The 15,255-nt window shown below is 37.6% G+C and overlaps 1 protein-coding gene across 6 annotated transcripts in view; it reads right to left on the reverse strand.

Annotated features, from left to right (window-relative positions):
• Positions 1-3,203: 3,203 nt before the first annotated feature.
• Positions 3,204-15,255, reverse strand: part of EPRS1 (glutamyl-prolyl-tRNA synthetase 1) — a 39,226-nt gene continuing 27,174 nt past the window's right edge. For all 6 annotated transcript variants that reach the window (XM_050316441.1, XM_050316439.1, XM_050316437.1 and 3 more), the window contains 12 exons: positions 14,373-14,424; positions 13,330-13,539; positions 13,097-13,169; positions 12,287-12,366; positions 11,859-11,960; positions 11,087-11,242; positions 10,770-10,967; positions 10,232-10,405; positions 7,947-8,107; positions 6,621-6,699; positions 3,860-3,924; positions 3,204-3,576 (listed from right to left, as the gene is read on the reverse strand). In XM_050316441.1, the coding sequence (XP_050172398.1) occupies positions 3,426-3,576; positions 3,860-3,924; positions 6,621-6,699; positions 7,947-8,107; positions 10,232-10,405; positions 10,770-10,967; positions 11,087-11,242; positions 11,859-11,960; positions 12,287-12,366; positions 13,097-13,169; positions 13,330-13,539; positions 14,373-14,424 (1,501 nt within the window). In that variant the 3' untranslated portion in view covers positions 3,204-3,425. The remainder of the gene's footprint in view (positions 3,577-3,859; positions 3,925-6,620; positions 6,700-7,946; positions 8,108-10,231; positions 10,406-10,769; positions 10,968-11,086; positions 11,243-11,858; positions 11,961-12,286; positions 12,367-13,096; positions 13,170-13,329; positions 13,540-14,372; positions 14,425-15,255) is intronic.

Genomic DNA, 15,255 nt, shown 5'->3' on the forward strand with positions numbered 1-15,255 from the left:
ACCCCTACCAGAATAGAGTAGCCCTTCAGGGCCACTCCTCTGGTTTGTCAACTGGAACCGGAGATGAATGCACTGATTTTAAGATGCAACTGAAGCAAAGTCTTCAGGACTAACCATTACACAAGGAATATTACAGACAATTTCTCAGTGTTCAAGCACTCTGACCAAGCTGACATGAAATATTTAACCATTTTTGTACTTTTCTGTGGGAAAACTGGGGTATTATCACAAGGTGCATGATCCTAAATGGACAGGGTCACTGGTTCAAATTTAATATTCAAAATTTCAACTAGGAAGGCTGACCACAGGAATCCAGGCAAAAGCAAATATTTTGCATGCTTCTGGAAAGCAGAGCGGGGGTGAAGATCTGGGACTAGCATTCTCTAAGTCTCCTGTATGCTTCAGTCTATGGTTACTACATAAAAATAGGGGTTTGGAACAGGCAGTCACAGAGTATTGTCCCAGGAAGTGTTTGGGGAGAATCTTAATAGTCCAACTTTTTAATTGTCAGGTTTTTACTCAACAATTTTCAGGGAAAGGGGTTTATATAGACAGCCTTAAAACCACACAGGAGAAAAAAAGTAATATATTATGCATGCGTCTTCCTTTTGTGCCAGGGCTATCTTTTTCCTCTTTTTTTAAAGCCAATCTTGTGCCTAAAGGGGAAGCAATGCTATTTTAAAAATAATTTCATAACTCTGTGACATCCAGCCTCCTCTGCTAAAGTAACACTTAGCAAGTACAGGAAAAGCAAAAGAGATTTTATGAAATATGCTGTAGATACAACCACAGCCTAAAATATTTAGCACTGAAAATATCTCTTTGCATTACCTCTGTCTTTGCATTACTCATTGCAGTGTCACTCTCAGACAGCTATAAAGGCCAATTTATAAAATAAGAGAAACGAGGCTTTGCCATATTTCCAAATATTCTGGAAGAAATGGCATCCAAGTTCGTCTTGCTAACAATGTGGCATTTAATCTAAGAAAGCCTTTCAAACTTGTTTTACGATGGGGTGAAAATTTGGGAGGTGATTCTCCCCTCTACCTCTGCTCTTGTGAGATCCCACCTGAAGTACCGCATCCAGCTCTGGGGTCCCCAACACAAGACAGACATGGACCTGCTGGAGAGAGTCCAGAGGAGGCCACAAAAATGCTCCAAGGGCTGAAACACCGCTCCTGTGAGGACAGGCTGAGAGAACTGGGGTTGTTCAGCTTGGAGAAGTCTTCAGATAGGCCTCAAAGTATCTTTCAGTACCTTAAGGGAGCTGGAGAGGGACATTTAACATGAGCAGGTAATGATAGGACAAGAGGGAATGGCTTTAAACTAAAAGAGGGTAGGTTCAGATTAGATATTAGGAAGAAATTCTTTACTATGAAGGTGGTGAGGCACTGGAACAGGTTGCCCAGAGAAGTTCTGGACTCCCCATTCCCAGAGGTGTTCAAGACCAGGCTGGATTGGGCTCTGAGTAGCCTGGTCTAATGGAAGGTGTCCCCACCAGGGCAGGTGGGTTAGAACTCGATGATCTTTAAGGTCCCTTCCAACCCAAACCATTTGTTGTGGGTTTGCTCTGGGCTAATATTTTCTCACCCTCCACACAATTGCTATAAGTTAAGAGAAGGTTTATACAGACAAAAGAGATCTGATTGGGGAGAATAATATTAGGATTTATTACTAGTAAGATAAAAACTAAAGAACTATATATATAACAATTCTAACTAGGCAAAAGTACTATGTATTTACAAAAATACTCCTCCCCCCTTGTATCAGTTCAGGAGGAGAAGCAGTCTCTTTCCCATTTCCGGAGCTACAGGTCTTTGAAATAATTTTGCAGCACTTGAAAGTTCTTCTTCTATTATCTCTAGGACAACAACTCCAATTCGTCGCAGCTGGAACTGTTTCTCTTTCTCTCTCTCTTCTATGTCTGACCTCAGGGCTGGGCCTACCCTGCTCCTGGGCTAAGACCAGAGGCTGGGGGTTACCCAGGCCCTGTGGAGTCTTCCATGGACCGCAAGGGGACACTTGCCTACCGTGGATCTTCACCACAGGATCACAAGGGATAATGGCTTTTGAGTCCACCCCTGTTTCCTCTGGGGTCTGCTTCTCATGAGAGACAGTCCCTGATGGACCTCTCTAGTGTGAGTTTACCTTTAGGTAACAGTTCTTCCATTCTCTGCTGTCCCTCAGGGTCACAAATTCAGCTGCAGCAGCATGGATCCCTCACTGGGATCATAAGGTCCTACTCGGGCCATCTCGCTCTAGCGTAGCTCTCTCTCTCCATGGCCCACAGGCCTGTTTCATTTTAGGCCTTCTATGGAGTCACATCCACTTCATTCACTCTGCTTCGGTGTGGGCTCCTTCATGAGCCACAGAAGGTCTCCGCTCTCCAACAATCTTCCCCACAGGCAGCAGGGATTTTTAGTTTCCAGTCTCTTCTCTGCTGAAGGGAGAGAGAGAGAGAGAGGGGGGAGAGAAGGAGTTCCCCCCTTCGCGGCTTCTCTTTTCTCCGGCTGCCAGCTTTGACCTTGGAGGCTCCATTATTTCTCTCTGCCTGGAATTTCTTCTGCAGGATTTCTCATCCAGGCAGTCTTTCTCTAAAGTTTTTCTTTTCTCTCTGTTACAGGCGAGAAGGGGGCCTGGCCCCCCTCACCCAGGGCCAGACTTGGCCTGGGGTGAGGGGATGCACGCCCAGGCCCAAGAGGGCCGGCTGCTACACTGGCTCTTCCATTTTCCTTCTGGCCACAACATTCTCTTCCGTTTTCTTAAATACATAATTGGCAGAGGTGTTGCTAAAACTTTTGATTGGCTTTTTCTCCAGAAATCCACCTGAAAAAACTATTTTCAGCCTCGAGGGGGCCAGTCAGCAAACCTATATTTTATGTTTCTATGAAAATATTCCTCGAAACACCTGACTCCAGAGGGAGTCTGCAGAAAGGGTAGAATTTACCATGTCTAAATGTTAGCAGCAAGTCTCTACTGAAAACTGAAAAAATTGAAGGCAAAATTAAAAGCAGACGTTGTATCTATAAAGTAGATGTCAGCACGCTAAACTGTACTGGAGTGTTTATATGACATTCTCTCCGATCTTTCAGGCATTTTCTCAATGCACCAAGAAAACAGATGCACCAAAACAGGAAAAAGACATGAGCAAAGGGTACCTATTCCTCCCCCCCGAGCAATACAGCAAAAACCACCACAGCATATTACAGCTCACGATACATGTTTATTATTAGAGATGTTTACAGAAAAGTCTGTGAATTACTGCTAGCCTAAGATTGACAATTGGGGTGGGGGGTTATGGTTTATGGCTTTGTCTTTGAATTATGTAAAAAGTCACAAAACCGATTAAAGTTTAAGGGGCTATTTCAGTCTTATTAAAAAAAGTTCAATTCACAGATAAAGAGGAAGGTTCTTTCTCTAATAATTTAATAACTACGACCAAATAGGGTGTAAAACTTGGCAGGATTTTTGCCGCACACGCATCTTTCTCCACGCTGGAGTTCACGGAGAGGCTGGAAAGGTATGCAGAGGCTTTTTGCTCCCATGGAAGGGGCACCAGGCTCAAGATCTTGATCCCTGAAATAGAAGTATATTCATAAATAAATACTTTTGTTAAAAAATAGAGGTGCAATAAAGTGTATTATACATAGAATCTTAAAATCACAGTACTTAATCTGAAAGTTCCAGAACCAGGGGAAGTAAATATATTGAATTACACAGGACTGTGAGAGTCAAAGCCGAGAACTGTATGTAAGTGTTACACCCAGAGGCATCTTCCATTTCTGTTTTATATCCAAAACATCCTGATTTTGATCTTGGTAGATACTCTCTAGTTCAGTTACACTTAGTTATATTTTACCTGGCAGTGGTCTTCTTGATCCAATCCTCGCACTCAATTTCCCCACAAAAAGGGATTTGTACAATCTGAAGGGAGGAGAGGAGGGGAGAAAAAAACCCAACAGTTATACATCTAAAAAAATCATCTTTGTCTCTGGAAGGTTCGTAAACCTCCAGATCTCATATACATTCAAATTGGGAAAAGTTCCAATTGTTACAGCTAAATTTTAATAGCTCTTTTTCATCAGAGAAATAGATAAGCACAGTAATCCCTCCTAGTGCATCATGGAAAAACCTACCCAAACCTAAAGTAGGATGTAAATTTAAACAAATTTTTTTTTAACCCAATACATCTTTCTTCTGAGGAAAGTATAAACACTGTTTTCTCCTGAAATGTTCTGGGTTTTTTCATTCAGGAAAAGTTTCATGTTTTCAAACTGCAGAACAAATGTTTGCTTACACACTGCAAGACAGTGCCCTCCTAACAAAGTTTCCATTTTGTAATTCCATTACTATGAATTTTCATTTTTTCTGAGCAAGACAAGGACATACATATTTTAAGAAAACAGAATTCCCAACACCACATTTTTCTTGGGAGTGTGGGGGTGGTTTCCTGCTGTTTCTTTCAGTTAGCTTAAATCAGGAAAGTAAAGTTGAAATGATAATGTTATACAGTCCTCTCAGTACTACTCTTAGATATTGTAGCAAATCTTTTTTCCCAACTGTTATATTCAGTTTTACTGCTTTTTGTTTTCATTTTTATTGGACTTCCACAGAGAAAATTCAGTTTGCTAGTAAGAAGCATTACTCTTAAAAAGACACCCCCACCCCATGTTTGAACACTCATGTAATGCTGATAGCTGAGGGCAATACCAGCTACTAAATTCAGTCTTCAGTCTCATTTTAATTCTATCCAAACTGTGACTAAGGTTTATTCACTGAGTATTTCTTTCACCAAACTTACATTCTTACTGCAAAATTCTGAATTTGCTGTTAACTGGTGTATACACCTTTATTAGACTTCACTTTATAGCTTCCCTTGAAACTGAAAAAAGGAACTATTAACACTCTGCTACATTAATCTTTTCTTAGTGAAAATCTTTTCTTAGTGAAATGAAACTGCTTAAATATCTGTGTAATTACTCTTTGAGTTTCAATTAACTTTGCATGCAACTTAAAAGAAAATAGAAACCGTCCTCATTTTTAAAGAGCTAAGAGTCTGTAATTCCACTAAGGGAAAAACAGCAATAGGAATTAAACAGGGGCATGTCAGCTTACAAATTTTCCTATTAAATAGTAGTTAGTGCTAACAGAATGCTATAAAATCTTGTTCATACAACATATATAGGTCGAGAGTGAAACAAACACAAAATTATTGTTATTATTTTTTCAATTTTTTTCAATCAGATATGGTGATTATGGTCAAAGCATCTAACTTGGAAAGTAAAAATATCTGAAGACAGTCAATCATCATTTCAGAGTCCTTGTTTAATTCAGAGATGAAAGATATGTGATAGCACATCTTGAAATTACCACACATGAGAGCAGTAGTACTAGTTAAGTCGTAGTCTGCTCTGCAGAGCACAATTATTTGTTAAGTAAAAACTAAAGACTTGTGTTTAGTTTTGTGGAGGAAAATAAGGCAGTATTACTATTATAGCACCCATGCACAGAATGACATTTAAGACATCTGTAGCCTTGGCTTCATAAGCATGCTAAATCAGTCCCTCCTCTGAAGTTCATAATTCTTCCAGTAAATCTTATTCTAAATTGAATTTAAGTGCAATAGAAATGTAAGAAAATACTGTGGTGGAAGGTCAAGTCTAACGAGGAATAACATAAAACCATTTTTGAAGTTAACAAGAGTACTTGTGAATTCTTGGCACTCGTGCATTTTTCATCACAAATTTTCAGAGTAGATCTAACTGGCACACAAAAACCCCTGATCTCGCTTTATAATACACAACCTTAATGACTTATGCTGGGGATCCTACCACTTGAACACTTTAATCTAAACACATCAACAATTTAACAAGTTGGTCTGTGACAGAATTTCAGGGTTAAAAAATTCTGTCAGTGCATGCCTGAAAAAGAAACAGTAGCTCAGTTCTGTACTGAAGGCTTCATCTCCCATCTAAACTTCGATACTTTCCCACAGATGTCTAGATCAGTAGAGCTCAACCATCCACACATCATCCCAAGGAGGTTTCTGACTTGCAGTAATTCTTAATGAACCCAATGGCTTCTACTCAGGGGTCATAAAGGTAAAACTCCTTTGACGTAAATAGACTGTACTTTAAACTCTTACTTGGACTTTATTATGAGACTTTATAAGTGTTTTGTCACTACTGGCATTAGAATACTGACGGTAAGGTTATTGTAACCCAGATAAAATGTCTACATCAATATCTCTGAAAAGCATATTCTGATAAAAACATCACATTTTATATGCAAATTATCAAACTGCAGCATTGTAAGTCACTTCAAGACCCCCTGTCACCTCTGGTATAGGACTACATTTTGCACAGTGGTAACATGAACATTATATTCAGTAAATACCATATTTTAGCAAGAGAAGAAAGCAGCATGTAACACAAATTTTGGGAAAGGTAATTTATTTTTGTGCATCTTTACAGGAGAGGCTTCACCCGCTTGTAAAGGGGGAGTCCCATAAAAATGACAGTAGCATTTATATGTAATCTCTCAAATTTCTAGCCCCCGATTATTTGTAAGGGATAGAAAGTGTGTGGAGGCACAAGATTAGAAGTAGTAAATTTCCTTACCTTTCCTGAATCAAGCTCTTTTTGAAAGTCTTCCATATTACTTGCCACGACCATATGACTTTTTAGGTCCTCAGATGCTCTAAGGAAAAAAAAATTCAGTCAGGGAGATTCATGCACATAACGTCACTGGCCAAATTAAGTTTTCAGAATCAGTCAAAACAAAAAGTTACAAGAAGAGTTATGGATTCATCAGTCTTCCTAATCAGTTTAGGTCTTTCTACCACTTCTCAAAGTGATAAAATTTTGATTAATTGCTGATGGAGTATTCTCCAAGTTGCTGCACTTTTCACCATGTTAATTCACACTGTTGTGCATGTCAGTTCAACGCTGAGCAGGTGTAGACAGAAATAAATATTACAGATGTGCATTTTTCTTTTTAGATTATGTTCTAAATCACAACATGCTTTTTAACTAGGTACAAATATTCTGCTTGTAAACAACTTTGATAAGGACAAAAGAAAGTAGAAAAACTTATCTGCCACAATGCTGTATCAGCACCCTGTTCTTTCCAGGGCAATTATGAACAACAATTTGCAGTGACAGACACGTGAGGGATTCTGGCACATGCAGGAAGGGCAAATAACAGTTCCCATTTGATTGCTTACAAGGAAACAATCCCATGGAAGTCAATAGGGTCTTAAAATACACTTCTGAACATAGAACTTCAACTACTGAAGTTTCTTGGACACTACCATGAACAGTGATTCCGTTACTTTGTTGGGCATCCTGTTCCAGTGCTTGACCACCCCCTCAGTGAAGAAACTTTCCCAACATGCAGTCTAAACCTCCTCCACTTCAACTTGAGACCATTTCCTCTTATCTTATCACTCATTACCTGGTAGAAGAGACTGACCCACACCCAGCTACAACCTCCTTTCAGGTAGCTGTAGAGAGTGATAAGGTCTCCCTTCAACTTCCTTTTCTCCGGGCTGAACACCCCCAGCTCCCTCAGCCACTCCTCACAAGACCTGTACTCCAGACCCTTCACCAGGTTCACTGGCCTTCTCTGAGCAGCATTAGGTCATTGGGACATTACTGTTCCATGAACTATTTATGGTGTATTTGTTTATTAATATTTCACATGAATTCACAGAAATATTTTTTAAAATAAGAAATAAATATTTTTTGTTGTTCTTTTAAAAGAACAACAGGAAAGTTTTACCACTGTATGTGAAGAAGTTTAAGAGGCAGAAAAATGACGTCACAAACAGGAAGATGTGCCTAATCCATCTTTCTCCACAGATAAACCAACAACGTGAGAAATTTTTCTGACAGGTAAAGTGCATCTGTGATTAGCACAGTCATTCATTGTGCCTCTCAGTTTACCTGCTGTAAAGGTTAGCATGGATCTCCTCCAAAATCTGCTTTAGTTTATCTTCTGCTTCATGTTCAGGTAAGGTCAGCTTCTGTCCTGTGTCTCTTCTAACAGCTACAAACTGTTGGCTCTTCATGTCTCGTGGTCCCACTTCAACCCTGACTGGAACACCCTTCATGAAAAAAAAATTAGGAGTTACAACGAAGAACTAATTTTCAGAAGAGTTCATTTTCTCTCTCTCTGTGTGGGTAATTTTTTGTTTTTAAGCCCAGCCTTAACAGGGAATCACTTTACACATTCAAGTTTCTTTGGAAAAAAAACCTCCACCATATATTCCACAGCTTTTATGTATTTCTGTCTTTCCCATCCACACTCTCTTCACTTGTGCATTACCTTGCTTTGCTAGCTTCGAGACTGCATTGGTGGCAAGATTAAAGTGATATTGAAACACAACTGATACTGCTCTAAGACAGTTATCCCAGATATTGCAAATCAGATTTTTGAAGTCCGAACGATTAAGACTTCTACAGTAATTAAGTTCTTGCTCATCCAGTAATGCATTTTAGTTCTGTTTTCACAGACCACTTTCAACGGTATTAACAGTAAATAGCAATAGCCCTAATATCAACAGTAATTGCATAGAACATTTCACTACAAACAGATAATTATCTCAGCAAAGCTTTTACGCTTCATAAACTTTGGTGATATAGAACCATGTAATTTCTCATCTCCCTATATACCGTCAGATAAAAAGAGTCTCCATTTAACTGATCAGTAAAGAGTCCAATGACTATAACTTACATGTTAGGATGCAGAGAAAGTATCACAATATGTACACATTTCTTCACAGGAAATGAACAAAGTAAATGCAAATGCATTTTGGGGGAATCTTCCAACCCCCCCCAGGGGAAATTGAATCAGTAAACTTATAAGCTAAAACCATTCAAGAGGTGAACAGGAGAATCAAAACATATACCCAAGCTTTTTATGTGTGCTCTGGAATCTCTTCAAGTTCACAGCTTCCAAATGATTCCCTACACTTCCCTTGCCCCCTCCATCTTATTTATGTAAAAAGGTGAATGAGGTAGTAAAATCTATTTGAGGGGTGAAATAGCTACTCGTACTACAAAGCTACATAAAAAGCTATTCAGAACTGTTATTAAAAAGGAATTTAAACAGAACATTCTAGTTTATGACACACAAAAAGCTGTCTCCATAACTAAAACTTACAGGAAAGTATTTGGTACTTTCAATTGTAACACTGCCTTCCAGTGAAACAAAAATGCCTAGTGGTCTCTCAGGAAAATTTCCAGAGAAAGCAACAGATCTAATATCAAACATAATAAAAGGAGTACCAATAACTTGGTCCTTTTAGGAAGTAACATTAGAAATCTGCTCAGCTGAAAAGCACATAAGGCAAAATATTTTCCAGTTAATTACTGTACTTTTTATTCCAGCACCTGTGTACTTTTTACCTTATGAAATTCTTTATACACTCAATAAAATCAGTGTACTTTGCCTGCAGTGAGCCTGAAGATGCAGTTTATGTATCACGTTGGACACATTAGAAGATTTTATAAAAAACATCAAGTTTGCCTTATGCCATGCCTCTTTGATAAACCTAATTTAATTTATAATGTCTTCCAAAATAGATTCATGGTATTGGAAATCCATTTAAAAAAAAAAAAAGTTACACAAAGGGAAGAGAACTTGAACAAAACGGGAACTTTGAACAATTTGGTTAGCTTCTGTTCTCTTACACTAATGATTAATATATTGAAACTAACTACAAATTCAGAACAAAAATACGATATCCCATAACCTCACTCAACATATGTCACTGTTTCATTCTGCTCACTAATTTTGTTTTATAAAAGCCTCTTATATTTGAAGAAGCAGAACTGTTCCTCTCAAATGCTCTGTGAGGGCAACATGGCAATTTTGAAAAACACAATTGCTCCTTCCTTTGCTGACGCTGTGCAGCTCTGTCTTCTCTGTTCCACTGCGTGCATAGACAGCGCTGGTTTGAGCCTGGAGACACTTAAGTACTAGTACAAATTTTCAAACATGCAACTAATTTATAATATTAATTTAATGACATGTAAATCCTCGCAAACAGAATAAGTCTCAGAAAATATCTTTTCTTCGTTTATTAATGAAAGCGATCACTGATTATCAGGCAGCAATTCTTCATTTAGAGGAAATATTTACCTACAGAATACAAGGCACACGTAACATATCTCCTACATACCCCCCCCCACACAGGCTGCAAAACACCTCCTGGAAAGAAATGTACCTTAAGTTCCCAGTGGTTGAACTTCCAGCCAGGTGAGTAGTTGTCTCGTAAATCAGCCCGGACACGGATTTTCACACTAAGCAGCCTACTACAATACTCGTTACATTTCTTCAACAGAGCCCCTCTGTCCTCTTCAGAAAGGGAATTTGTGATGCCACAGGGAATAATTACAACCTGCAATAAAACATGACATGTACTTCACTTCATAAAAAAATTAACTCCTAGTTATTATAAAAACCTTAAACCCAATATTGTGGCGCTATATTCCAGTAATTTCTTTCAAGTTCTCAGAAAAAAAACGGTGCATTTCCCTTTTCATACTAATGATACAGAGAACATTATTTTAAATGGATGGACTATCAAAGGGGACTTGTCCACTACAAGTTCCCTGATGACTTGTATTAAGCTTTATACAGCACACTCTGTAATTAGCTCCTATCCCAGGATAGGGCAGTCTTCCAGTTGCCCAAAATGAAACGTTCCTGAATTACAAGACAAGAAAGGAAACAAAATGGTAGTTTAAAGCATTTTTACACACCTGAATACAGGCTACACGAGGTGGGAGTACCAATCCCATGTTATCTCCATGAATCATTGTCATTACACCGATAGTTCGAGTTGTGAGGCCCCAGGAATTCTGATAGGCAAATTGCTTTTCTCCTGGTTTCTTGGGATCTTCAAATACAATTTCAAACATCTTTGAGAAATTCTGCCCCAGATGATGTGATGTTGCTCCCTGAAATGGATGCACACAGAAAATTCTACTCAATGGAAAGTTAAGTCTATCAAGCATCGGTTTAAATCTTTCAGCTTACTGTATTCACTGAAAAAAAAAATATTTTAACAGATAAATACCTGGATAGCTCTTCCACTGGCAGATATAAATGCCTCTAAAGTGGTTGTATAATCACCCCCAGCAAATTTCTCCTTCTCTGTCTTCCTTCCTTTCACGACAGGTATTGCTAGGAGATCTTCATACACTTGAGCATACAGATCAAGTATCTGCAATACCTATGATGAATGGACTCTCTTAAGAATTACTCAGTATTTTGCATTTATCACATCATGAAACAGTTTTACATGACAGAGTCTGAAATCTTAAAAACTTAACATTTTCTCAAGACTGTATTTAAAAACTAATATTTCTTCAATTACTTTAATGTTTGCATGTTATTTTCTATGAATCAAATAGCAAAAACTATAAATCATGATAGAAAACAAGAAGAGTCACATCAGAAATGCCAATCCGATGGTTATATTGACTTCTAGTTTTCACCTCAGAGTCTGAACATCTGCTAAATAAAGATGACACTCAATGAAACAGCTGTCTGGCAAAGAAAATGTTACAACTTCCAGCATAACATGTGAACACATTACTTAGATTTTTAAGGAAAATAATTTTTAAGGAAAGCACTCTATATATCACTTTTCAAACTCCCCATATTGTTTGTAGAGACTAAAGCTTCAGACATGGGTTACATTTGAGAAAATAATGGGTTCTTTGCATTTTTCACAAGGGTTGCAAAGAAGAGAGATTTCTGTAAGACCACACTAAAAGATCTCTTTGTGTTGCTGTGGGGTGAGGTAACTTCCTGAAAGCAAAAGCACCAGTGCATTTGTTTTTTACCTCCTCTGCTGCTTCTTCATATGTTGCAAATGCTGTATGACCCTCTTGCCACAGGAACTCACGAGTGCGCAGGAAGGGTTGGGGATGTTTGAACTCCCAGCGCTGGAGGGGCAGAAATAGAAAAAAAAAAATTGAGCACTGTGATTAACACTGAAGTGTCAAATTATTGTTAAAAGTAATGATTATAAGCAAGTGCTAGAAAGTTCTCAATAAAGATAAAAAGTCAACTATTTACAGATTTCTGTTTAATATAATCAACAATATATATTGAGGAAGAATGTTTCATTAGAAACAGTAAGAAAAATGAATCATATAAAGGACATTAATACTTTATCACCACGCCAAATCCACATAAAATAATTCTCCTGCAGTGTACTTATGATAACATAATCATAATAATGCTACCCAGAAATCGTGTACACACATACCACAACACTGCACCACTGATTCAGCTTGATAGGAAGATCTCTGTGTGACTGCACCCACTTGGCATAGGAAGGATACATGACTGTAAAAAGAAAGCAACTTTGAGTCTCTGCACAACACAGACATTTATGTCAGACCTTTCCTTTTAATACATACAAACTTAAAATTCTCTGCTCTGCTGTTGTGAAGTATGTTTTTATGTTTAATTTCCTTTAAAATACATTTTTTGTCCTAATACATAATATTTTTAAAGGAGTACTTTTCGGTTCCTCCTGAGTCTCTGCAAAATTGCTTGCTTGCTGCTGGTTAAAGTACAACCCAAAGCTTATTATTTAATTACACCAATTTTGAGTCACTTCCTTACAATATGCAAATACATCTGAGTTCACAAATAGGAATTCACTGATCTCACGATTTCAGGATGCCTTTCTAGACCTGAATCAAGCAGGAACTCATTCAGCCTCAGGTTTTAAAATGCTTGCTTAAATTACTCAGAGGACATTTTAGTAAAGGCTCATTTCACAATTATAGTCAAAATACATGCAAAACTGGAGTGAATTATCAGTTTTTCTTACAAACACTCTAAACCAAAAAATCAGGATGTTTTTCAGACAAAGCAAACCAATCTTCAGAATATTAATGAAAAAAATTCCTAAACTGTGCATTTCCTTAAAAAGTCTATTTATAAGGAATTACAGAAAAAATGCTAAAAAACGGGGTTTTCCACTTTTGAAAAGGGACTCTCGTCTATCAGCTACACTATACCTGTAAACTGCTTTCTTTACAGCCAAACTACATGAAAAGGGGCTTACCTGTTTCACTAGTGGGACGTATAGCAATTGGTTCAGCCAGTTCTGTTTTCCCAGATCTTGTGACCCAAGCAACCTAAAAGGATGAAAGGAAAGGAAACAAAATAAAACCAAAACAAATTTGGAAAAACAAACAAACAAACAAACCACAACCCAAACCCAACTTTCATACTCAGCTGCAGACTAAGTGGCTGAGTTTTCTTATAGTCAGATTAAAACAAATTTCTGAAGCGTACCTCAGGAGCAAAGTCAGCAATATGAGACTTTTCTGTCTCTAAGGCAGCCTGGGACACAAACATGGGGAAGTAACAGTTTTCCACTCCAAGTTTCTTGATCTCTGCATCGAAGAAGTCTTTGATAGCTTCCCAAATAGAGTGAGCCCAAGGACGGAGAACATAACAGCCACTCACATCATAGTATTCAATCATCTCTGCTTTTGTGATCACCTTTCAAAAGATTATTTAGATACTGAAGTTTCAGTTTATACACAAAGAACATTCAGTAATTCAAGTGTGTGGCACGCAGTTTAAGAGAAGTCTCCTATTTAAAGTATTTGTGCTCAGAAAGTGAGCAACTAAGATATACTTTAAGATGCTTGTGGTATCTAGAGACAGTTAATCAGGAACATTAAGTTTAATAATAGATCTGAATAATGTTAACACTTAACTAAAACTGAATTCCATGAACCCAAGTAAGAGACTATAGCTAATTTCCAAGAACCAAAAAACTGCACTTTTGTAAGAAATGTCTCTAGCTCATGTCTGAAAAGATTTTTATTCCTTATGCAAAAATTATACTACTGAGAGACAATGTACACCACTGATACCTAGTTACAGTCTCTCATAAGACTAACCTAAACTAATAATTTCTCCTTGTTTTGAAACTCATTCAGTATCAACAGATTCTAACCTTTATTATGCATCACCTTGAGCTGAAATAAAATTCCCAAGTCTGTGAAATTCCTATCATTTCACTGAAGTTTTGCACTCTTAATGGAAAGAGGAATTCAGGTATGAATTAAGAAAATCATACACATTTATTTTATATATAGAGTGGGGTGGTTGAGACTCTTCCTTTTTACAGCTTCCTAAATTTATTCAGCTCTTTAATCCAGGCACTTCTATTTAGACCATGATAGCAATGTAAGACATACAAAAGGGAAAGTACTTTTCTGTGTATTAAAAACAAAAAGAAACCCCATAAATGTAAGATATAAATCCAAAACAGAAACTGATTTATAACAGAATGAAATAATTAATTTAAACTGATGTGCACTTACCTGAGAGAACCACTCTGAAAGATTTTCTTCTTTTTTAACTTCTAGACCCAACCTATGGTATTAGAAAAGAACGAGATTTGTGCTGTACACCATTTATCAGTGAAATTTATCCTAATCCTTTTTTTTAGGGGGAGTTGAGGAGAGACAGAAAAAGACATGGACCAGAATATTTTAATTTTACTTTATAAAGCTAACTTTGGGCTGGTAGGAATTGCTAGTATTTCCTTACCCTGGCTAACAAGAATATTTAATAAAACCAGTTGCGTTTCTTTACTACTGTTCGAATTCTCACCATGGTTGTATCAAAGAACCTCACAGTGATGCATTAAAAAACCCAATCTCCTCTAGTAAGAACTTAAGACTAACCAGACCTGTGTGTAAGCTGTTTTACTCTTTATTTTAAAACTTCTTACCTAGTCAGTGACTACAATTTCAGGAAGATATGCAACTTGAGTTTACCATTCATGTGCATGTCAGTCACACTGTTCAAGATAGAAAACTGACCCTACCATCAAAATACAGATAACCAATAAAACTACAAGATTCTAAAGAAGGTTGAACTCACCAAACTCAAATGACAGTGGGTAAAGTTTTAATATTTTTACAAACACAGAAGGTTTAAGGGTGAAAAATACATTTTTCTGGCATAATTTCTATACAAAATAACCATGTCTCTACCTCTAATATATGATTTATGTATATGGAACAGGAAATACATAGTGATGCATAATACATCCTGTAGAAAGACCTCTAAATTTTCAGGATGGAAGTAGGAGAGGGAATGCAAGGCAATCATCACTGAAAAGTTCCACCACCACCACCAGCAGTGCCTTGGCTCTGGGTTGGACTATACTTTCCAAGGCCCTGACAAAAAATATTCTGG

The sequence above is a fragment of the Myiozetetes cayanensis genome, unplaced genomic scaffold (genome assembly GCF_022539395.1).
Source record: "Myiozetetes cayanensis isolate MyiCay16 unplaced genomic scaffold, myiCay2020 scf2-11, whole genome shotgun sequence".
In the NCBI taxonomy this organism is placed as follows: Eukaryota; Metazoa; Chordata; class Aves; order Passeriformes; family Tyrannidae; genus Myiozetetes; species Myiozetetes cayanensis.